This window comes from Anabrus simplex, chromosome 1 (assembly GCF_040414725.1).
Source record: "Anabrus simplex isolate iqAnaSimp1 chromosome 1, ASM4041472v1, whole genome shotgun sequence".
NCBI lineage: Eukaryota > Metazoa > Arthropoda > Insecta > Orthoptera > Tettigoniidae > Anabrus > Anabrus simplex.
In genome coordinates, this window is record NC_090265.1 from 188,565,136 (window position 1) to 188,581,641 (window position 16,506).

Consider the following 16,506-nt stretch of genomic DNA (forward strand, 5'->3'; position numbering starts at 1 on the left):
ATCTCCCGGATGCAAGCTCACAGCTGCGCGCCTCTAACCGCACGGCCAACTTTATGACCCATTTGAGACTGATAACTTGATCTGGACAACTTCGTCCTGGACAAAAACCACCCTGATATTCACCCAATTCACTATCAAGCTGGTCTTGGATTCTGGAATATAGGATCTTAGAGAAAATTTCATAGGTGGTATCTAGCAAAGAAATTCCCTGATAGTTACTAGGATCAGATCTACCACCTTTTATATGGATTGGGTGTATAATTGCAACATTCCATTCTTCAGGCAATTTTTCTGTATTCCAAATGTCAATGAGATGTTTATGTAGATTCTGAATAGTCTGTATATTTGCATTCTTCCCGAGTTTCGCTACTAGTTGATTTTCTCCTGCTGCTTAAACATTTTTCAGTGAATTAATAGCTGCACTTACTTCATTGTAAACCGGAGGTATGACCATCTCCAAAGGTGTTTTATTTCAGGGAAATAGATCAAATTCAAAATATTTTTCAGGTTCATCACTATTAAGTAATGTTTTGAAGTATTCAGCCAAAATTATTGCATTGTCATAATTATTATGGGTCACCTTTCTGTTCTTATCTTTCATCAGAAGAGTACAGGGAAGGATATATTTTTTTGGGGTATTGTTTAAATGTACTATAATAGTCTCCTGTTTTATTTCGATTGAAAGCTTCATCAACAGCTTTTAATGTTTCCTTCTAATAATTTCTTTTGCTGTTAATCGTCTAGCATTGATTAGTTCTTTTCTAGAGCTTTTTGTTTTTTGTTGTTGATCGTTCAACCAGGTTATATGCCAGTGTAGTATTGCTGCATCACACTCTTCATTCCACCAAACATGTTTTTTTCTTCTTCATATTTTAATGGAAGCAACTTCCGCTGCTATGGCTTTTAGTTTGTTAACAGTGGTTCCCAAGCTATAACTTAAAAGTGTTGTGGATTTCTGAAAGTATGTTCAATTATTAATGACTGAACTACGATCATACAATCTTTTCCTATTAAGGTTATGCAGTTTATTTTTCCTTTTAAGAGTTAATTTAAATTTAATCTTGGAGATGTAATGGTCTGAATCAACACTGACACCACACAGAACCTTAACATTATAAATTTCTTTATGAAATTTACGATCCATTGCCACATGATCTATTTGGGATTCACCTAATTTAACATTTGGACTTTTCCAATTCATTAATTTATGCAGTTTTCTTTTAAATCTTGCTGTTTCTAAAATTAGTCCATGGTTAATACAAAATTCAATTAACCATTCTTGTACGTTAATTTGTGTGCTGGCTATCGTTGCACCACAACACAAAATTTTCTCTCACGTCCAGTCTTTGCATTAAAATATCCAAGAAGAATTTTAATGTTAGTATCAGGTACATTCGTTACCAATTGGTTAAGTTCATCCCAAAATTGATCTGTTCCCTCTTTGTGAGTTCTGTTCTTTTCATCTGTTGGAGCATGAACATTTATCAATGTATAGATCTTGTTTTCCACTTTAATCGTTAATAAAGCTACTCTTGATGAATTTGAGGAAAAATCAATAATGGAATCTAGAATTCTATTGTGTATCAAGAAACCAACTCCAAACTGAGGAACATTCTTTATGACTCTTTCACGTGGAGGTCCTTTATAGAGACGATACCCTCCTGATTCAATTGGGTTCTGATCAGAATTACGTAATTTTGTAATTCTTGAAGAACTGTGAACACAATTTTCTGTTGATTCAGAATATCTATTAGATGTTTCAACTTACCAACCTTCATCAATAAATTGATATTTAATGTTGCCAAATACAAAAACTTTCCTGGTTTACTGAACTGAAATACATTCTTAGTTTGATAAAATCTGAATGATAGAATTGAGAAGAGCCGACTAAGATGGTTTGGGCACGTAAAGCGAATGAGTGATGAAAGAATGCCAAAAAAGGTGATGGAAATGCAAATGCAAGGAAGGAGAGGCCGTGGTCGACCATGATTGAGATGGACGGACACAATCCAACGCAGTATTATAGGAAGAAACCTGGACTGGGACACAGTGTTGGAGGAGGAGTGGTGGAAAGACCAAAGAAAATGGAGAGGAACCATATTTGCCCCTACCCAGCTACAGCTGGATAAAGGGAAATGATGATGATGATGATGATCGATCTTTATGCCTCTGGGTGCTCCAACTCGCCACAATCCTCTATCTGACACCCCACCGTATCCGAATGGTGTCTTTGGAAGATTATATAGCTGTCCAAACCGGTGGATTCTTTCAATAGAAGACTTCCCATATTAGGTTGATTGTCTGATCAATGATCAAGAGTCTGACTATGGTCAGGGTTTGCAATTCCAGACGTGATCTGTAAAGGTGATAAATGAAATATGATATGATGAAAAATGAGATTGTGAAGTGTGTTTGTCAGTGGTGTATGCTGGGATCAAGATGGGGGCTGCCACTAGACCTACAGTAGATTATCCCTTTTTGATGATTGGTTTTGTGAACGTCAAGCCTTCAGTGTTTTGAGCTGCAGTCAGTAGCCAACGGAGAAGCCTGCTGTGTTGTCAAGGCTGCTTCACAAGCTACTGCCCTGGTCTCTGCTACTGCCAATACTCAACCCCTGATCAGTGGAGATGGTAGCCTAAGGTTTAGCAAATGAAAGTACAGCTTTGTGGCTAAGTGGACAAAATGCTTGCCTTGAGTCCAATGGCTGCAGTTTAGTTTTCAGAATCAACCTCCTCATACTGTTAATTCTCCTAGCTTGGGGACTGGGTGTTTACAACATCTTCGGCATTCATTTTATCCTCATTAGGTCACCACCAAGCCTATACAGATGCCATGCCCCATTATTATTATTATTATTATTATTATTATTATTATTATTATTATTATCATTATTATTAAATAAAAATGTTGAATTTTACAGTGGTAGTACCCATCCTTAACCGGTTTATTAGCCTCCTCGGGAGATCAGTGGCGATGTCCGACCCATGATCACGGGTTCAATTCCAACCAACAAAAGAGTACACTAAACCTGAAAGATTGTATTTCATTTTAGCAGACCTACCAATAAAAAGAAAACTATATTGCTCCTATAATAGCAGCCCTGCAGTATCTTCCTACAAAGGATGTAGAAGTAAATGGGAGTGAAATAGCAGCACTATTAAATTAGATAGATAATATATATAGATATAGTCAGATATAGTCAGAAGCATGAGGTGAGGAAGTATATACAATGAGTAACAATGGTTGATAGTTAGCAGTGGCGATCTGACGGACCGAAGCCTAGCACATCTATCCCCCCGGTTCCCATTCATATCTGCTACACAGCAGCAAGCCAGTTGAGGGGAGAGGGGCGAGAGTCTGGGCTGCAATATCAGTCTCTGATGCCTTACCCTCAGAAATACGTGAACGTTATTTCCCACTGCTTCCAAGTTATGTAAATCAAACAATATGTCAGACGCTTACATTATAATGTGCTTTAGACTTATATCGTTCTCAATTGAGATTTGGGCTTCACTGATAGGCTTGATAGCCCTCAGTATATGCCACTGGTGTTTGCCTCAAGATGTTCTCTGGCTGTTATTTTACGGCATTGAGCCAACCCTCCTCCTTTCTCCGGGCTTGGGACCGGAAACAGCAACTACTGAGCTTACTCAATCCACGCAGTAGATGCTGTAGGCAGAAGCTCAGTATATAAGAACATAATTTTTTTTTAAAGGCTTGAAGAAAATCTTCCTGAATTTATGATCTTGACCATTTTATAGGCTAATTGGTCCATATTGACAAAATATAATAATCTATAGTATATTATGTTATCTGTGTACTAAACTAAATAAAATGTACATAATTTGTTGTCACAAATTATTGAATATGTAGACCCATATAACATAGATTATTGATCTTCGTAGCACAATAAAATTCACATAGTGACAGAGTGACTACATTCTACATCTGACCATCTAATAAAAGAAAAAGACTATAAGGAATCTCATACTAGATAAATGTCGAACTTCAGATAATTATCACGAGCATAAGTGCACATCCAAAACCCGTAAGTTGCTCTTGTGAGCCTCAGCATTACCTCATTTAATAATATGGTGGCGTAAACACGACTCACTCAACAAGATTGTCCCAGAAAAAAGGAAAAATAAAAAGGAAATAAACATTCACCAAACACTAATTCACAATCCTCATAGACACCCTCCCTACAACATAGAGGAATTCCTGGGCTGAAATAAAATATATGAGAAGGAGAAATGAATAATTTCCAAAGGATCCAATTTCTACCAAGTATGGTATCTAATCCGAGATAAGCAAAACAGACAGTATTCAAATCATACTGTCTTCCAATCATGACACACAGCTTGGAGAGTTGCAAATTAAATACTCAATGGATTACAAGCATGTGCAATGAAGTCTCAAAGATTAGCAATGCAGAAGATTAAAAGGATCAGAATCAGAAACGATTACATCAGAAAAGACCTGTAGGTGAAGGAAAGACTGAGAGTTGCAAGACTGAAATGGTTTGGCCATGTAAAGTGAATGGAGGAGATGCAGATTCCCCGAAAGTATTTAGAGATGATACTGTCTGTAAAAAGACCAGTTGGATGTCCCAGAAGGAAGCGGTTTGTCCAAATTACAAAAGATATATATATATATATAAAATAGAGATGTAGGAAGAATAATAAGAGAAGTATACTAAGGTGGAAACAGATGGAGGCATATCATGCACGCAAATCCTTCCAGGCCTGCTGGAAGGAGCCATGGATGATGACGATGGTGACAAAGATATAAGGAAATATAATGTTTCAAACTACACTAGAGATAATAAATAATAGAGTCAAAATTCTGGTTTCTTAACCAATAATTACAGATAGATTTATAATGACCATACAAACCTCAACATCATCTGAAACTTGCCCAGCCTCTAACATGGTGAACAAGGCATTCACCAATCCCATATCCATTCTGATATGAAATTCCTGAACAAGCACCTTAAAATACTTGAACTGCTGCAAGCTAGAATGTTTCATAGAGCGGCGGATCACACTCATTTCTGTAAATGGCTTCACCATGGCTGAAAACATATTAAAATAAGAATACTATCATGTCATGGAAATTGATAAAGATTGATCATTTGCAATATTTTGAACTGATTCATATTACTTACTGGCAGTACTGCTAATTATATAGTATGGTAATAATGATGTAGTCACACAAGATATTTAGTAACAATGATGTATGATGTAACAGGACGACTACAAATGACCTAGTAGGCTACTGCTCATGTACTAACTGAGGAGCGTCGTTTCAAAACTCGATAAATGCAAAAATCATCGAAACTGAATTATGCATGCTGATGTTATCAGTTTTACCTTGTTCACCATCCTGTGCAATTATCCTTTGCATAAGTCGATAACCTATGATAAGTCGATATTTGCCATGTATAGAAGTGGTTGAAATCACTAGGTTTTTGCAAAAGTCGATGTATGCTCTCGGAAAGTTAAAGTAAAACTCGATAAATGCAGTTAACTATTAATCATGTGGCATTCTCATGGATAATCGGAAGTGTTATTCCATGGAACAATGGAACGCAGGACTCCTTTATTGAAAGGATGTATTCTTGGAACTGCATGCCACATGTTCCCGCAATTAGCCCTCATTGTTGTCGACAAAATGAAACTCACTTCTTGAGAAGTTTTAAACAAGTTACTGTGTGAGGAACTATTTCACTCTACAACAGTATGAATAATGAATCTGAAGATTCTGAAACTGGCGTGCTCGTTCAGGAATGTGTCGGTGGAAGAAAGTCTAGATACAAGAAGAGAGTACCTGGAAAGCTGGCTAGAGACAAAAACGAACTTAATATTAAATGCATTCATGGACTCAAAGACTTGCCCACAAGTACAGAAACTAAAAGGATGAAACAATGCAAAGCTGCTGAACTCTGCTATGAAGATATCACAGAATTCCATCATCATGTGACTTCTTTATACAAGATTGATCAAGACATGTTTCTATTGAAGTATATGCACATTTCCACACCTCAGTAAAGCAGGCCACTCACGAGCGAACTTGCTGTCGCAACTTGTGTTGATGAGCATGTTGGCCAACATGTTCGCTTGTGAGGGGCCTGCTTTAAAGGGTAGTGAACACTGACAGTGCTAGGAAGAAGAAAACTGTTTCTGTGAAATACAGCATTAGGAAGAAAACTGGTGAAATACTTCCGGTCTGTGCTGCAAATTTTCAAGGAATTTCTGGCATGTCAAAGGACAGATTATCTTATCTGGCTAGTAGGTTTCATCATACTGGGAAGTTACCTAAGGAAAATCGAGGTGGTGACAGAACAGGCAAGGAACACAAGGACATAACGGTTGCCATTAAGAACCACATCAAAAAGGAATAAATGCAGAGAGAGCCATCATGGCAGAGGAAAGTCTAAGAGAGGATATTTACCATCATATATCTCAGTCAATAAGATGTGGAAGACATTCTGTGAAGAAAGGATAAGTTCTGGATTGAAACTGTGCTCGTTGTCAAAATACAAGTATATATTCTATAAGTGTTTCAATCTGTCATTCAAAACTCCTCACACTAATACATGCTCCACTTGTAAAATTAGTCTGATGAAAATAAAGACAGAAACATTAGAGAAGAAGAATGAACTGAGGACAAGTTATAGATTGCATAAACTTCGTGCAAAGTGCTTTTATCAAATAATGAAAGAAGAAAACCCAGGTGTCATCAAGATATGTTTTGACATGCAACAGAATCAACCAATTCCGAAGTTATCAGTGAGTGAGGTTTTCTATGCTAGACAAGTGTGTTTATACAATCTCTGCATCATGATTCACTCCAAGGAACAGAGAAAGGAAGACATATTTTTCTATATTTGGCTAGAAACAGAATCCTCAAGAAGTTGCAACCAAGTTGCTTCAGCTCTATTGGACTTTCTTTTTAACCTAGAAAAGAAACTGTACAAAGATGGCCCTACCACGATACATTTATTCTCAGACTCTTGTAGCAGCCAAAACAAAAACAGTGTCATCCTGGCCACACTTACTGCTTTCTTGGAAAAAACACATTATTCAATAATATTCTCCATTTCTTCCCTATTCGGGGACACAGCTACATGGCTCCAGACAGAGTTCAACAATGATAAAGGTGTTTTAATTTATTCCACCTATTCAATACTTATATTTTCACGTATAGTTGTTACATAATTAAATTCTTAGTTACATGGGACATGTTTCACCCTCAATTAAGGGCATCTTCAGCCTAAATACAATAATCAAAAATACAACTAAATTAAAAGTGGAAGTTAAATACAATCATCAAAATACAACTAAAATAAAAAGTGGAAGTTAAAAGTTTAGTCTGTTATTAAAATTAGGAACAATAAAATTGTGAAAAATGATAAAATAAAAAGATGCTAATGGAAAACTGTCTTATGATTAAACTATAATCTTGTCGGAGACTAAAACTTCTATTAAAGTTCTAATTAAAACAGTTCATATAAAATATTGGAAAATCAAAGTGGTAGTAATAAAAAGCCAACGACATGAGGGCGTGTACACAAGCATAAACTTGATTGTCATGAATACAATCTTTTCAAGGCCGCTGATGAAATTCGTAGTAAGTAAGGCAGAAGCGTCTATTGAAAAATTGTAAGAGGCCTTTAGCACCGGTAGGTAATAAAATGGCTGAATCCTTGCCAGAAAATGTCAATAGATGCAGAAATAAGTTTCATGTAAGTGGAAGTTGTTATTTGTTAACTACTGTTGAGTTGGTTGCTGCCCGTCTGTTGGCTCTAAGTCTGGTGTTATAACTGTGCTGCAGAGTTAACAAATAACAACTTCCACTTACATAAAACTTATTTCTGCATCTGTTGACATTTTCTGGCAAGGATTCAGCCATTTTATTACCTACCGGTGCTAACGGCCTCTTACAATTTTTCAATAGACGCTTCTGCCTTACTTACTACGAATTTCATCAGCGGCCTTGAAAAGATTATATTCATGACAATCAAGTTTATGCTTGTGTACACGCCCTCATGTCGTTGGCTTTTTATTACTACCACTTTGATTTTCCAATATTTTATATGAACTGTTTTAATTAGAACTTTAATAGAAGTTTTAGTCTCCGACAAGATTATAGTTTAATCATAAGACAGTTTTCCATTAGCATCTTTTTATTTTATCATTTTTCACAATTTTATTGTTCCTAATTTTAATAACAGACTAAACTTTTAACTTCCACTTTTTATTTTAGTTGTATTTTGATGATTGTATTTAACTTCCACTTTTAATTTAGTTGTATTTTTGATTATTGTATTTAGGCTGAAGATGCCCTTAAGTGAGGGTGAAACATGTCCCATGTAACTAAGAATTTAATTATGTAACAACTATACGTGAAAATATAAGTATTGAATAGGTGGAATAAATTAAAACACCTTTATCATTGTTGAACTGTTAAATTTTCAATACGGACCTAAAATGAGGTTTATAACATGTAATAATCCAGACAGAGTGTCGGTAGAATTGAGAAATCTTACAGAAGACAGGAAAACATACTGTCTTCCAAACAATACTATGATATCTTAGAGAAACATGGCACCTTTAAAATTCTGAACAGGGATTGGGAAATCAAAGATCTAAAAGAGAGTTCACAGAAGGTACTACGAACTAGGTTGCCATTTAAAATGAATAGTCAACGTGTTATCACGTATAATAAGAGACATAAGAGAGTCCCCGTATCAGTACAGGATAGCTACCTACTTTGCATAAAAAGTGGAAGTTGAAGTTCTGAAAATGAAATCCACCCATGAAGCATTGCTAAAATCCTCTGTTTTATCAAAGAAAAATGTGATGAGCAAAGAAAAGAAGAAGAATGTTCAAGCTCTGTTGAAATTTTTTGAAATACTGGATGATGCTGTGGATTTCTACAGAGTCGTGTTAGAAGACAAGTAACAGACTTCTGATGGCTATGCGTTTTGATGAGTTGAGTAGACTTTATTTTGTAAGACTTAATTTTAATTTAACCTGTGTGATATTAATGTGTTCATTCATTACAATAGTATTGATAATATAGGTTAATACCTTATTTTGTTTTATGTTACATTGCTTGATGCTAAGTATATTAGAATCTAATAATATTATGTAATCTTACAATACCAAGTAGCCTATATTATAAAATGTATGACAATGGAACTAAAAAGTCAATAAATATTCAAAAAATATTATTACAAAATAAAAAAATAAAAAACGTAAATAATACGATAAACAAATGTATATCATTCAGTTAGAGTATTAATGTGAAGTTCCATTTTACTAGAATATTTGCATATATCGACTTTTGAAAAAACTTGAGAAAATTATCTTCTAATCTTACCTCATCTAGCTTAAATTTCAACAAGTTCTATTCAGGTACCGTGCTTGTCTCTAATGGAACTAATATCGATGAAAATTTGAAATGTTTCATGCATATGCTTCTAAGTGAAAAAAAAAAAAAAAAAAAGACACATTCCCTGAAAAATGATGTTTGCTGCAAATGAGTTTTGCAAAAACGCTCCTCAATTAATATATATTGTTTATTAGTTAAATGTATGATTTAACTGAAGGACTGCAGATGTGCTAGTAGGTTACTGTTCATTATTATTTAAAACTGAAGTGTAACCGACAAACTGTTTATATTCAATAACACTAGAATGTTTATATTGTTCACCCACCTATTCAATACAATACAATACAATCTTAAAAAGTTAGGACCGAGCTCGATAGCTGCAGTCGCTGAAGTGCGGTCAGTATCCAGTATTCGGGAGATAGTAGGTTTGAGCCCCACTGTCGGCAGCCCTGAAAATGGTTTTCCGTGGTTTCCCATTTTCACAACAGGCAAATGCTGGGGCTGTACCTTAACTTTTATGGATTTCTAGAACTCCATAATTTTGATGGAAAAGTTGGTTCTTCGCACATCAGACCACTTTCCACCAGGTTGTCTTCTCACACCTACTGAAAGATCCTTTAACCAGTGTATCAAAGGTCCTCTTTCTTGAACCAGTATTTCAGAGATAATGGCCAAATCCTCCTTCACTGCAATTGCCCATGGAGTTGTACAATTCCAGGTCAAGAGAAGATCAAGAATTCGTCAAGATATTCTGGAGTTAAGCATTTAAGACAAATGGCCTTAAAACATAAAATGGTACTTCCTCATACCAAGTGAGAGCTTTTCAGATTTAGAGTACAGCTCTGCATCTGATCTTAGATGATATATATACTCAGAATTTTGATGTGGGCCGAGGACCTATCTAGAAAATATCCTCTCTTTCATTTGGAACCTCTATCTAACTGTAGCGAGTGAGGGCTAAGCATTCAGCAGCATATAGGGCTTCAGAACATACTACTGTGGTAGTGGTGGTATCTGGCCTGCCATGAGATCGATCTGGATTGATAAGTGGATATGGAGAGGTGAAAAGCTGTTCCCATGCTTTCAGCCTGGTATGAATATGTACTGAAATTACAGGAAAAATCCCACAAACTTCAGGAAGCACAATCCTTTCTTTTCCCGTTTTAATTGGTGTGAACATCTGCGATACAACTGGACTTGGCACTTAACACTGCAGAGGCTGGTCAGATAAGTACAGGAACTTTTTCAAAATTTCTACAATGCTAACAAACGACTTCTATTAATAATATTCATCTGGCATGTTCACAATATCACCTGTTGTAATTAGGATAGGTTTAACTCCAATTTAGAATTGTAGCATAGCTATTTTTATTATATAGCATCATGCTTTACCTGTCTGGCTGGTCCAGTCTTCTATGATAATAGGGAGAAATAATTGGACCTCCTAAGAAAGAGGACCAGTGGCTTCAGGCAGATGAGTTCTCTTAGGTGGGGTGATAGTCCCATCAATGAAGGGAATGACACTGGAACCCATCAAGCAGCATCTGTCACCAGGTTAAGGGTGGCTGCAGAAAGCTACTGTACTTCATGTTAGGAGTGGCCCCATCACCTGCTGGCAACAGCTCTAAAATGCCTTTGGGAGTGGCAAACCCATCATAATAAAAGCCTAAAACAATTGCAGGTATGGTGAGGCCTCGGAAAATGCTAGGATGTCTCCGTCAGGTACTGGGGGAGCTCTGAGAAGTAGGTGACCAGTATCACAATTTATCCCAATTAGAACAGTCAACATCCTAACTCCAGACAGACCAGACTGAAGAGGTGACAGATTTCATGAAAGAAAAGGACATAGCCTTCCTTGGTCTTAGTGAAACAAAATGGAGAGGAAAAAGGGGAAAGAAAACTGAAGGAAGGGTACAGCCTGTTTTACAGTGGAGGACAGGATGCAGTAAACAGAGTAGGAATGATCATTAGAAAGGATGTCCTGGAATATGTGGAGGAAGTGAAGATCAACGACAGAATGATCATAGCAAGGATACATTGTCAGACAGGAACACGAGATCTGTTCCAAGTATATGCTCCAGAAACTGGAAATAAAGAAGAGAATGCAGAAATATTTCTTAAAGAAATGGAGAAACACACTGAAGACAAGGAAGTCATTATAGTGGGCGATTTGAAAGCATAAGAGGGAAGAGAGACTGAGAAGAGATTCTGGGGCCATATGGATATGGCAACAAGAATCAAGGAGAGGATGTCTTAATGGACAGAGGAAATAATTAATAAAAGGAAACACATAGTTCAGGAAGAAAAATAGCCAGATTACTCAGGTTTGGGTGGGGAGACAGAAGAATGAAACTGTTGATTGATTACATAATAGTGGAAAAAGGACATCGGAAAGATCTTACAGATGTTACAGTTGTACCTGAGGAAGCCTTTGGGGGTGAACATAGAGCAGTGACCGCAAAGCTGAAAGTAGACAAAGTCACAAAACTACAAGAAAAGAGAGAAAGAAAGATTAGGGTCTGGTGATTGAAGGGAAATAAGGTTCAAGAAAAGTTTAGGAAAGAATGATAAAAACTGTTACCAAGGACAGATATTAGTCGCGCTGAACAGGAATGGAATAATTTAAAGAGTGCGTTTTTAAGGTGTGGAGTAGGTTTGGGCAGACCAAACAATCAGCTGTTCCAAAACATTTGAAGTTTGAGGTGGAGTGTTTTGCTACACTGTGCTGGCACATGACACACGGAACTGTAACTGCGTGGAAGATATAACTTCATGAGGTAACATGGCATGCTCCGCATCAGTGGGAAAGTGCTTGTTCTGGATGTGCTGTGTGTAGTTATGCCAGTGTACAGCTGTACGGAATGTGAAGGAACAGTTGGACCACTGAAATTCGCGCCCAATAATCACGTTTAAAGGCTGCTTTTAGGTTAAGATTTTGCAGTCAATATGAAATGCACATATCACGTTTACACAGGGACAGAACAGGTGTTTAAAAGTAACTATTCCAAGGATATTTTCACAAATTGAAATGTGTCAGCCTGTACTGTGAGCAATTAGGGCCAAGATAAAGCTTCATAGCATGTAAAAAAGTAGTCAGAACTATGAAATACGCACCCCAAAAAGATCTTGTTTAAATGTTGTTTTTAGGATAAGAATGTTTTTATTTGTTCTGAAATACACCTGCCACAGTTACACCGACAGTAGACGTGTTTACAAATATCACATTCCGCAAAGTTTACTATCTTTTGTACGGTATACAATATGTTACTAAGCTTCAATGAAAACACTTTTACAGAAGAGTTGAAAACACAACAGGACACACTAAGTGATTCACATATACTGAAGGCCAGAGGCCGGTGCAATGGGACTCACAGAACAAAGAGGATATGACAGACACAGAACACTCCAGCACATGGTGGCACACAGCCAGCTAGTACTTGAAGGGCAGTGCAAAATGGTGCTTTTGATGGGACAGCGAATCACTGTCTCGCTCTTGCTTGAGAATGTTTTGAAACAACTGACACTAAGTGTCCTGGAACAATGGAACATAACTGTGCATCAGCACAGTGTGCTGAAACAGAGACATAGTGCTCAGCCCCAGTGTGCAGAGAAAATATGTGGCAGAACATCAGGAAAGGTAAGAGAGACATAGACACCTTGGTGGAATGATAGATTGAAGATAAAGTAAAGGAAAAAAAGAAAACTTGGAAGGAATGGAAAAGAGAGAGTAAACCGAGATGCAGAGAAGCGAAAAGAATTTGCAAGAAAGTAGTACCAGTAGCTGAAGAAAAGAAGAAAATTTGGGAAACATTCACCCAGGAAGTAACAGAAGATTTGAACTGTGGAAAAGGATTATTATTTGCAATAATAAGAACTCATACATCATACACAACCATTAACCCGGCTCAAGGGAGATAGTGCCATCTTCCCTAACCTACACTTGAGTAATTCTTGTCTGGCGTATCCACGTTGCGGGGGTGGGTATCCTCCACATCAGTAGGTCGGTGTGAAGGAGAGCTAAGTTCAGGCAAGGACCCAATCTCATGGGGTATAACGTGGAACCCATGCCCAGTGTTATGGATGAAGAACTTAACAGCATCTTAGGCAAAGAGGGAGACCTTCAGAATGGCAAAGATGGTGGTTGAGGCAACCCATCCTCTCTGGGAAAAATTAGAATAGGAAACCACTGCCTTGTGGAGAAGAGGGATCTTCAAAGGCAGATGAGTAAATTTGTACTTGCTTTCAACTACAATACAAGCCTTGGATGGAAGTTTAAAAATGGAAATGGAATTGACAAGTCTCTGGCTACAGTTGCACAGTATGATGGTAATGTTGATGTTCGTGCAAGTGTTAGATCAGAGAACAAAACCCCATTTGGAAAAATAAATATTTTAACAATGAATGGGAAGGAAAATGAATTGATTGACCTAATGGAGAGACAAAGTGAAGTAAAATGGAAAGGGAAAGGAATGAAGAAATTAAGAAGGGGGTACACCTTGTACTGGATGGGTAACAGTAAAGAGAAAAGAAATGGAGTGGGATTTGTAGTTAATCAGAATGTCGAACCAATAGCTGTTGAGTATGTAATTGAAAGAATTATAATAATGCACATACATGTAAACAAAGAACTACTGAAGATAATACAGGTGTAAGCTCCACAGACAGGATGTAGCGTGGAAGAAAAAGAAGAGTTCCGCAATGAACTGGAAACACATATTGTTGGAGATGGGATTATGATAATAGGAGATCTGAATGCTCATGTGGGAACTGATAGAATGGGATATAAGAATGTTCTGGACCCACAATGATATGGCGATAGAAATGAAGAAGGAGAGAAACTGTTAGACTTTTGTATCAGAAATAACCTGATAATAAACACATGGTTTATGAAGAGGCATAGCCATAAGATCACCTGATATAGTTGGGATGGACAGTATGGAATACTCATCGATTTTATAATAACAAACCGAGAATGGGGAAGATACGCCATGAATACGAAGATAATCTCCAGTGAAAGTATGGAAGGTGATCACAGATTACTGATTGTGGAATTAAAACAAGTAAAAAATCCCTATAATTGTATTGAAGAAGAATCCAAAGATCAGAATTTGGTAATTGGAGGAGGGGGAGGATAAAAGAATGGCATTCAAAGATTGTATAAAAAGGAAGTTGCCTAATACGGAAATATGAAATGGAGAAGAAGAGTGGGACAATTTAAGACAGACATTTGTGGAAGCAGCAATTGAGGTATGCGGGAAAACAAAAGCAAAGGTTAAGGGAAAGGAGACACGATGGTGGACAGACAAAATAAAAAAATAAATTTAAAAAAAGGAACAAGGTGAAGAAAGAAATGGATAAGGAAAAGCAAAAAATGTATCAGAGGGATGAGAATAAGATAGAAAGGTTACATGTGGAATACAAAAGATTGAAACTACAAGTAAAGAGGAGTATCAAGGAAGAAAAGGAGAAATGTTGGGGAGAGTTATCCAACAAAATTGAGCAACATAGTCAAGGAAATCAGAAACTATTACACAGAGTAATAAAATCAAAAAGAATAAATCAAGAAAAAATCAAGGCATTAGAGAGAGAACATGGATCCATAGTTCATGACGAAAAGGGTCTTCAGAAGGTGATGGCAAAGTATTTTGAAAAACTTTATAATGAAGATGACTGCTCGAAGGAAGAAGGAGATAAGAAAATGGAAATTATAGATGGAAAAAAAGAAGAGAACCCGATAACATGGTTGGAACTTGAAAAAGGCAGTAAAAGCAATGACCAAAGGTAAAGCAAGTGGAAAAGACGAATCCAATGTTGATATGATTAGGCAGCAGGAAGCATTGGACTACAGTGGCTATACAGAGCCCTCAATGCCATATGGAAGGATGAAAGGATACCTGCAGATTGGCAATAAGGAAGCATTGTACCACTGTTCAAAAAAGGAAATAGGAAGAAATGTGAAAATTAGAAAATTATAGAGGTGTAACCCTATTATCACATGGGCTAAAAATAATGGAGCAAGTCATAGACAAAAGAATGTGGGATATAATAGAAACACAGTTAGAGGAAGAACAATATGGCTTTAGACCAAATAGATCAACAATAGACTTGATATTTACAGTGCGAACGATAATGGAAAAACATCTGGATAGGAACAAGGAGACCATCTTCATATTTTTGGATTAGGAAAAAGCTTATAATACAGTTAAGAGAAAACATGTATGGGAATGCCTACTGAAAAGGAATGTACAAAAAATTAATTAACAAGATAAAAATATTGTATCATTTGAGTAAAAGCAGTGTACAAGTGGGGAGTGGTGACTCTGAAACATTTTATACAAAAAAGGGTCTCAAGCAAGGAAGAGCACTGTTGCCATTATTGTTTATTATATTGATGGATGAAATCATAAAATGTGTAAAACAGAGTATCAGTAGTGATGAAGTGAATGCTTTGGTATTTGAACATGATGTGGTGATTTGGGAAAAGGGGGAAAAGGAAGTACAAAGGAGGCTGGACATTTGGAATGAGAATCTGAAGGAGTTTGGAATGGTAATAAGTAAAAAGAACACTGTAGTCATGCACTGTGGAAAAGAGAAGCCAAGTGAACATAGACGGAGAATGGTTAACATATCTGGGTAGCATTATTAATGGAAGTAATAAAACCAACCCTGAAATTAATAACAGATTAAGTACAGATACAACATTTTACCATGATGCCAGAGAACTTTTATGGGATGACGAAGTACCCAAGAGAACAGAATTAATATTATATAAACAGTATTTCATACCAACTACAGCATATGGACTAGAAACACTGGTAACTAATTAGCTGGTTTGACAGACTTGGGAGAAAGGAGACGAGCTGCTTGGCTGAGTGGTATGTTCCGAGTTCTCAGTGGAGATATGGCATGGAATGCCATTAGTAGACGAATAAGTTTGAATGGTGTCTTTAAAAGTAGGAAAGATCACATTATGAAGATAAAGTTGGAATTCAAGAGGACAAATTGGGGCAAATATTCGTTTATAGGAAGGGAAGTTAGGGATTGGAATAACTTACCAAGGGAAATGTTCAATAATTTTCCAATTTCTTTGCAATCATTTAAGAAAAG

The 16,506-nt window shown here is 36.7% G+C and overlaps 1 protein-coding gene across 1 annotated transcript in view; it reads right to left on the bottom strand.

The window, feature by feature from the left end:
- Positions 1–16,506, bottom strand: part of LOC136885511 (intermembrane lipid transfer protein Vps13) — a 1,358,975-nt gene that overhangs the window by 147,391 nt on the left and 1,195,078 nt on the right. Inside the window, exon 55 of the mRNA XM_067158109.2 lies at positions 4,896–5,074. Within this exon, the coding sequence (XP_067014210.2) occupies positions 4,896–5,074 (179 nt within the window). The remainder of the gene's footprint in view (positions 1–4,895; positions 5,075–16,506) is intronic.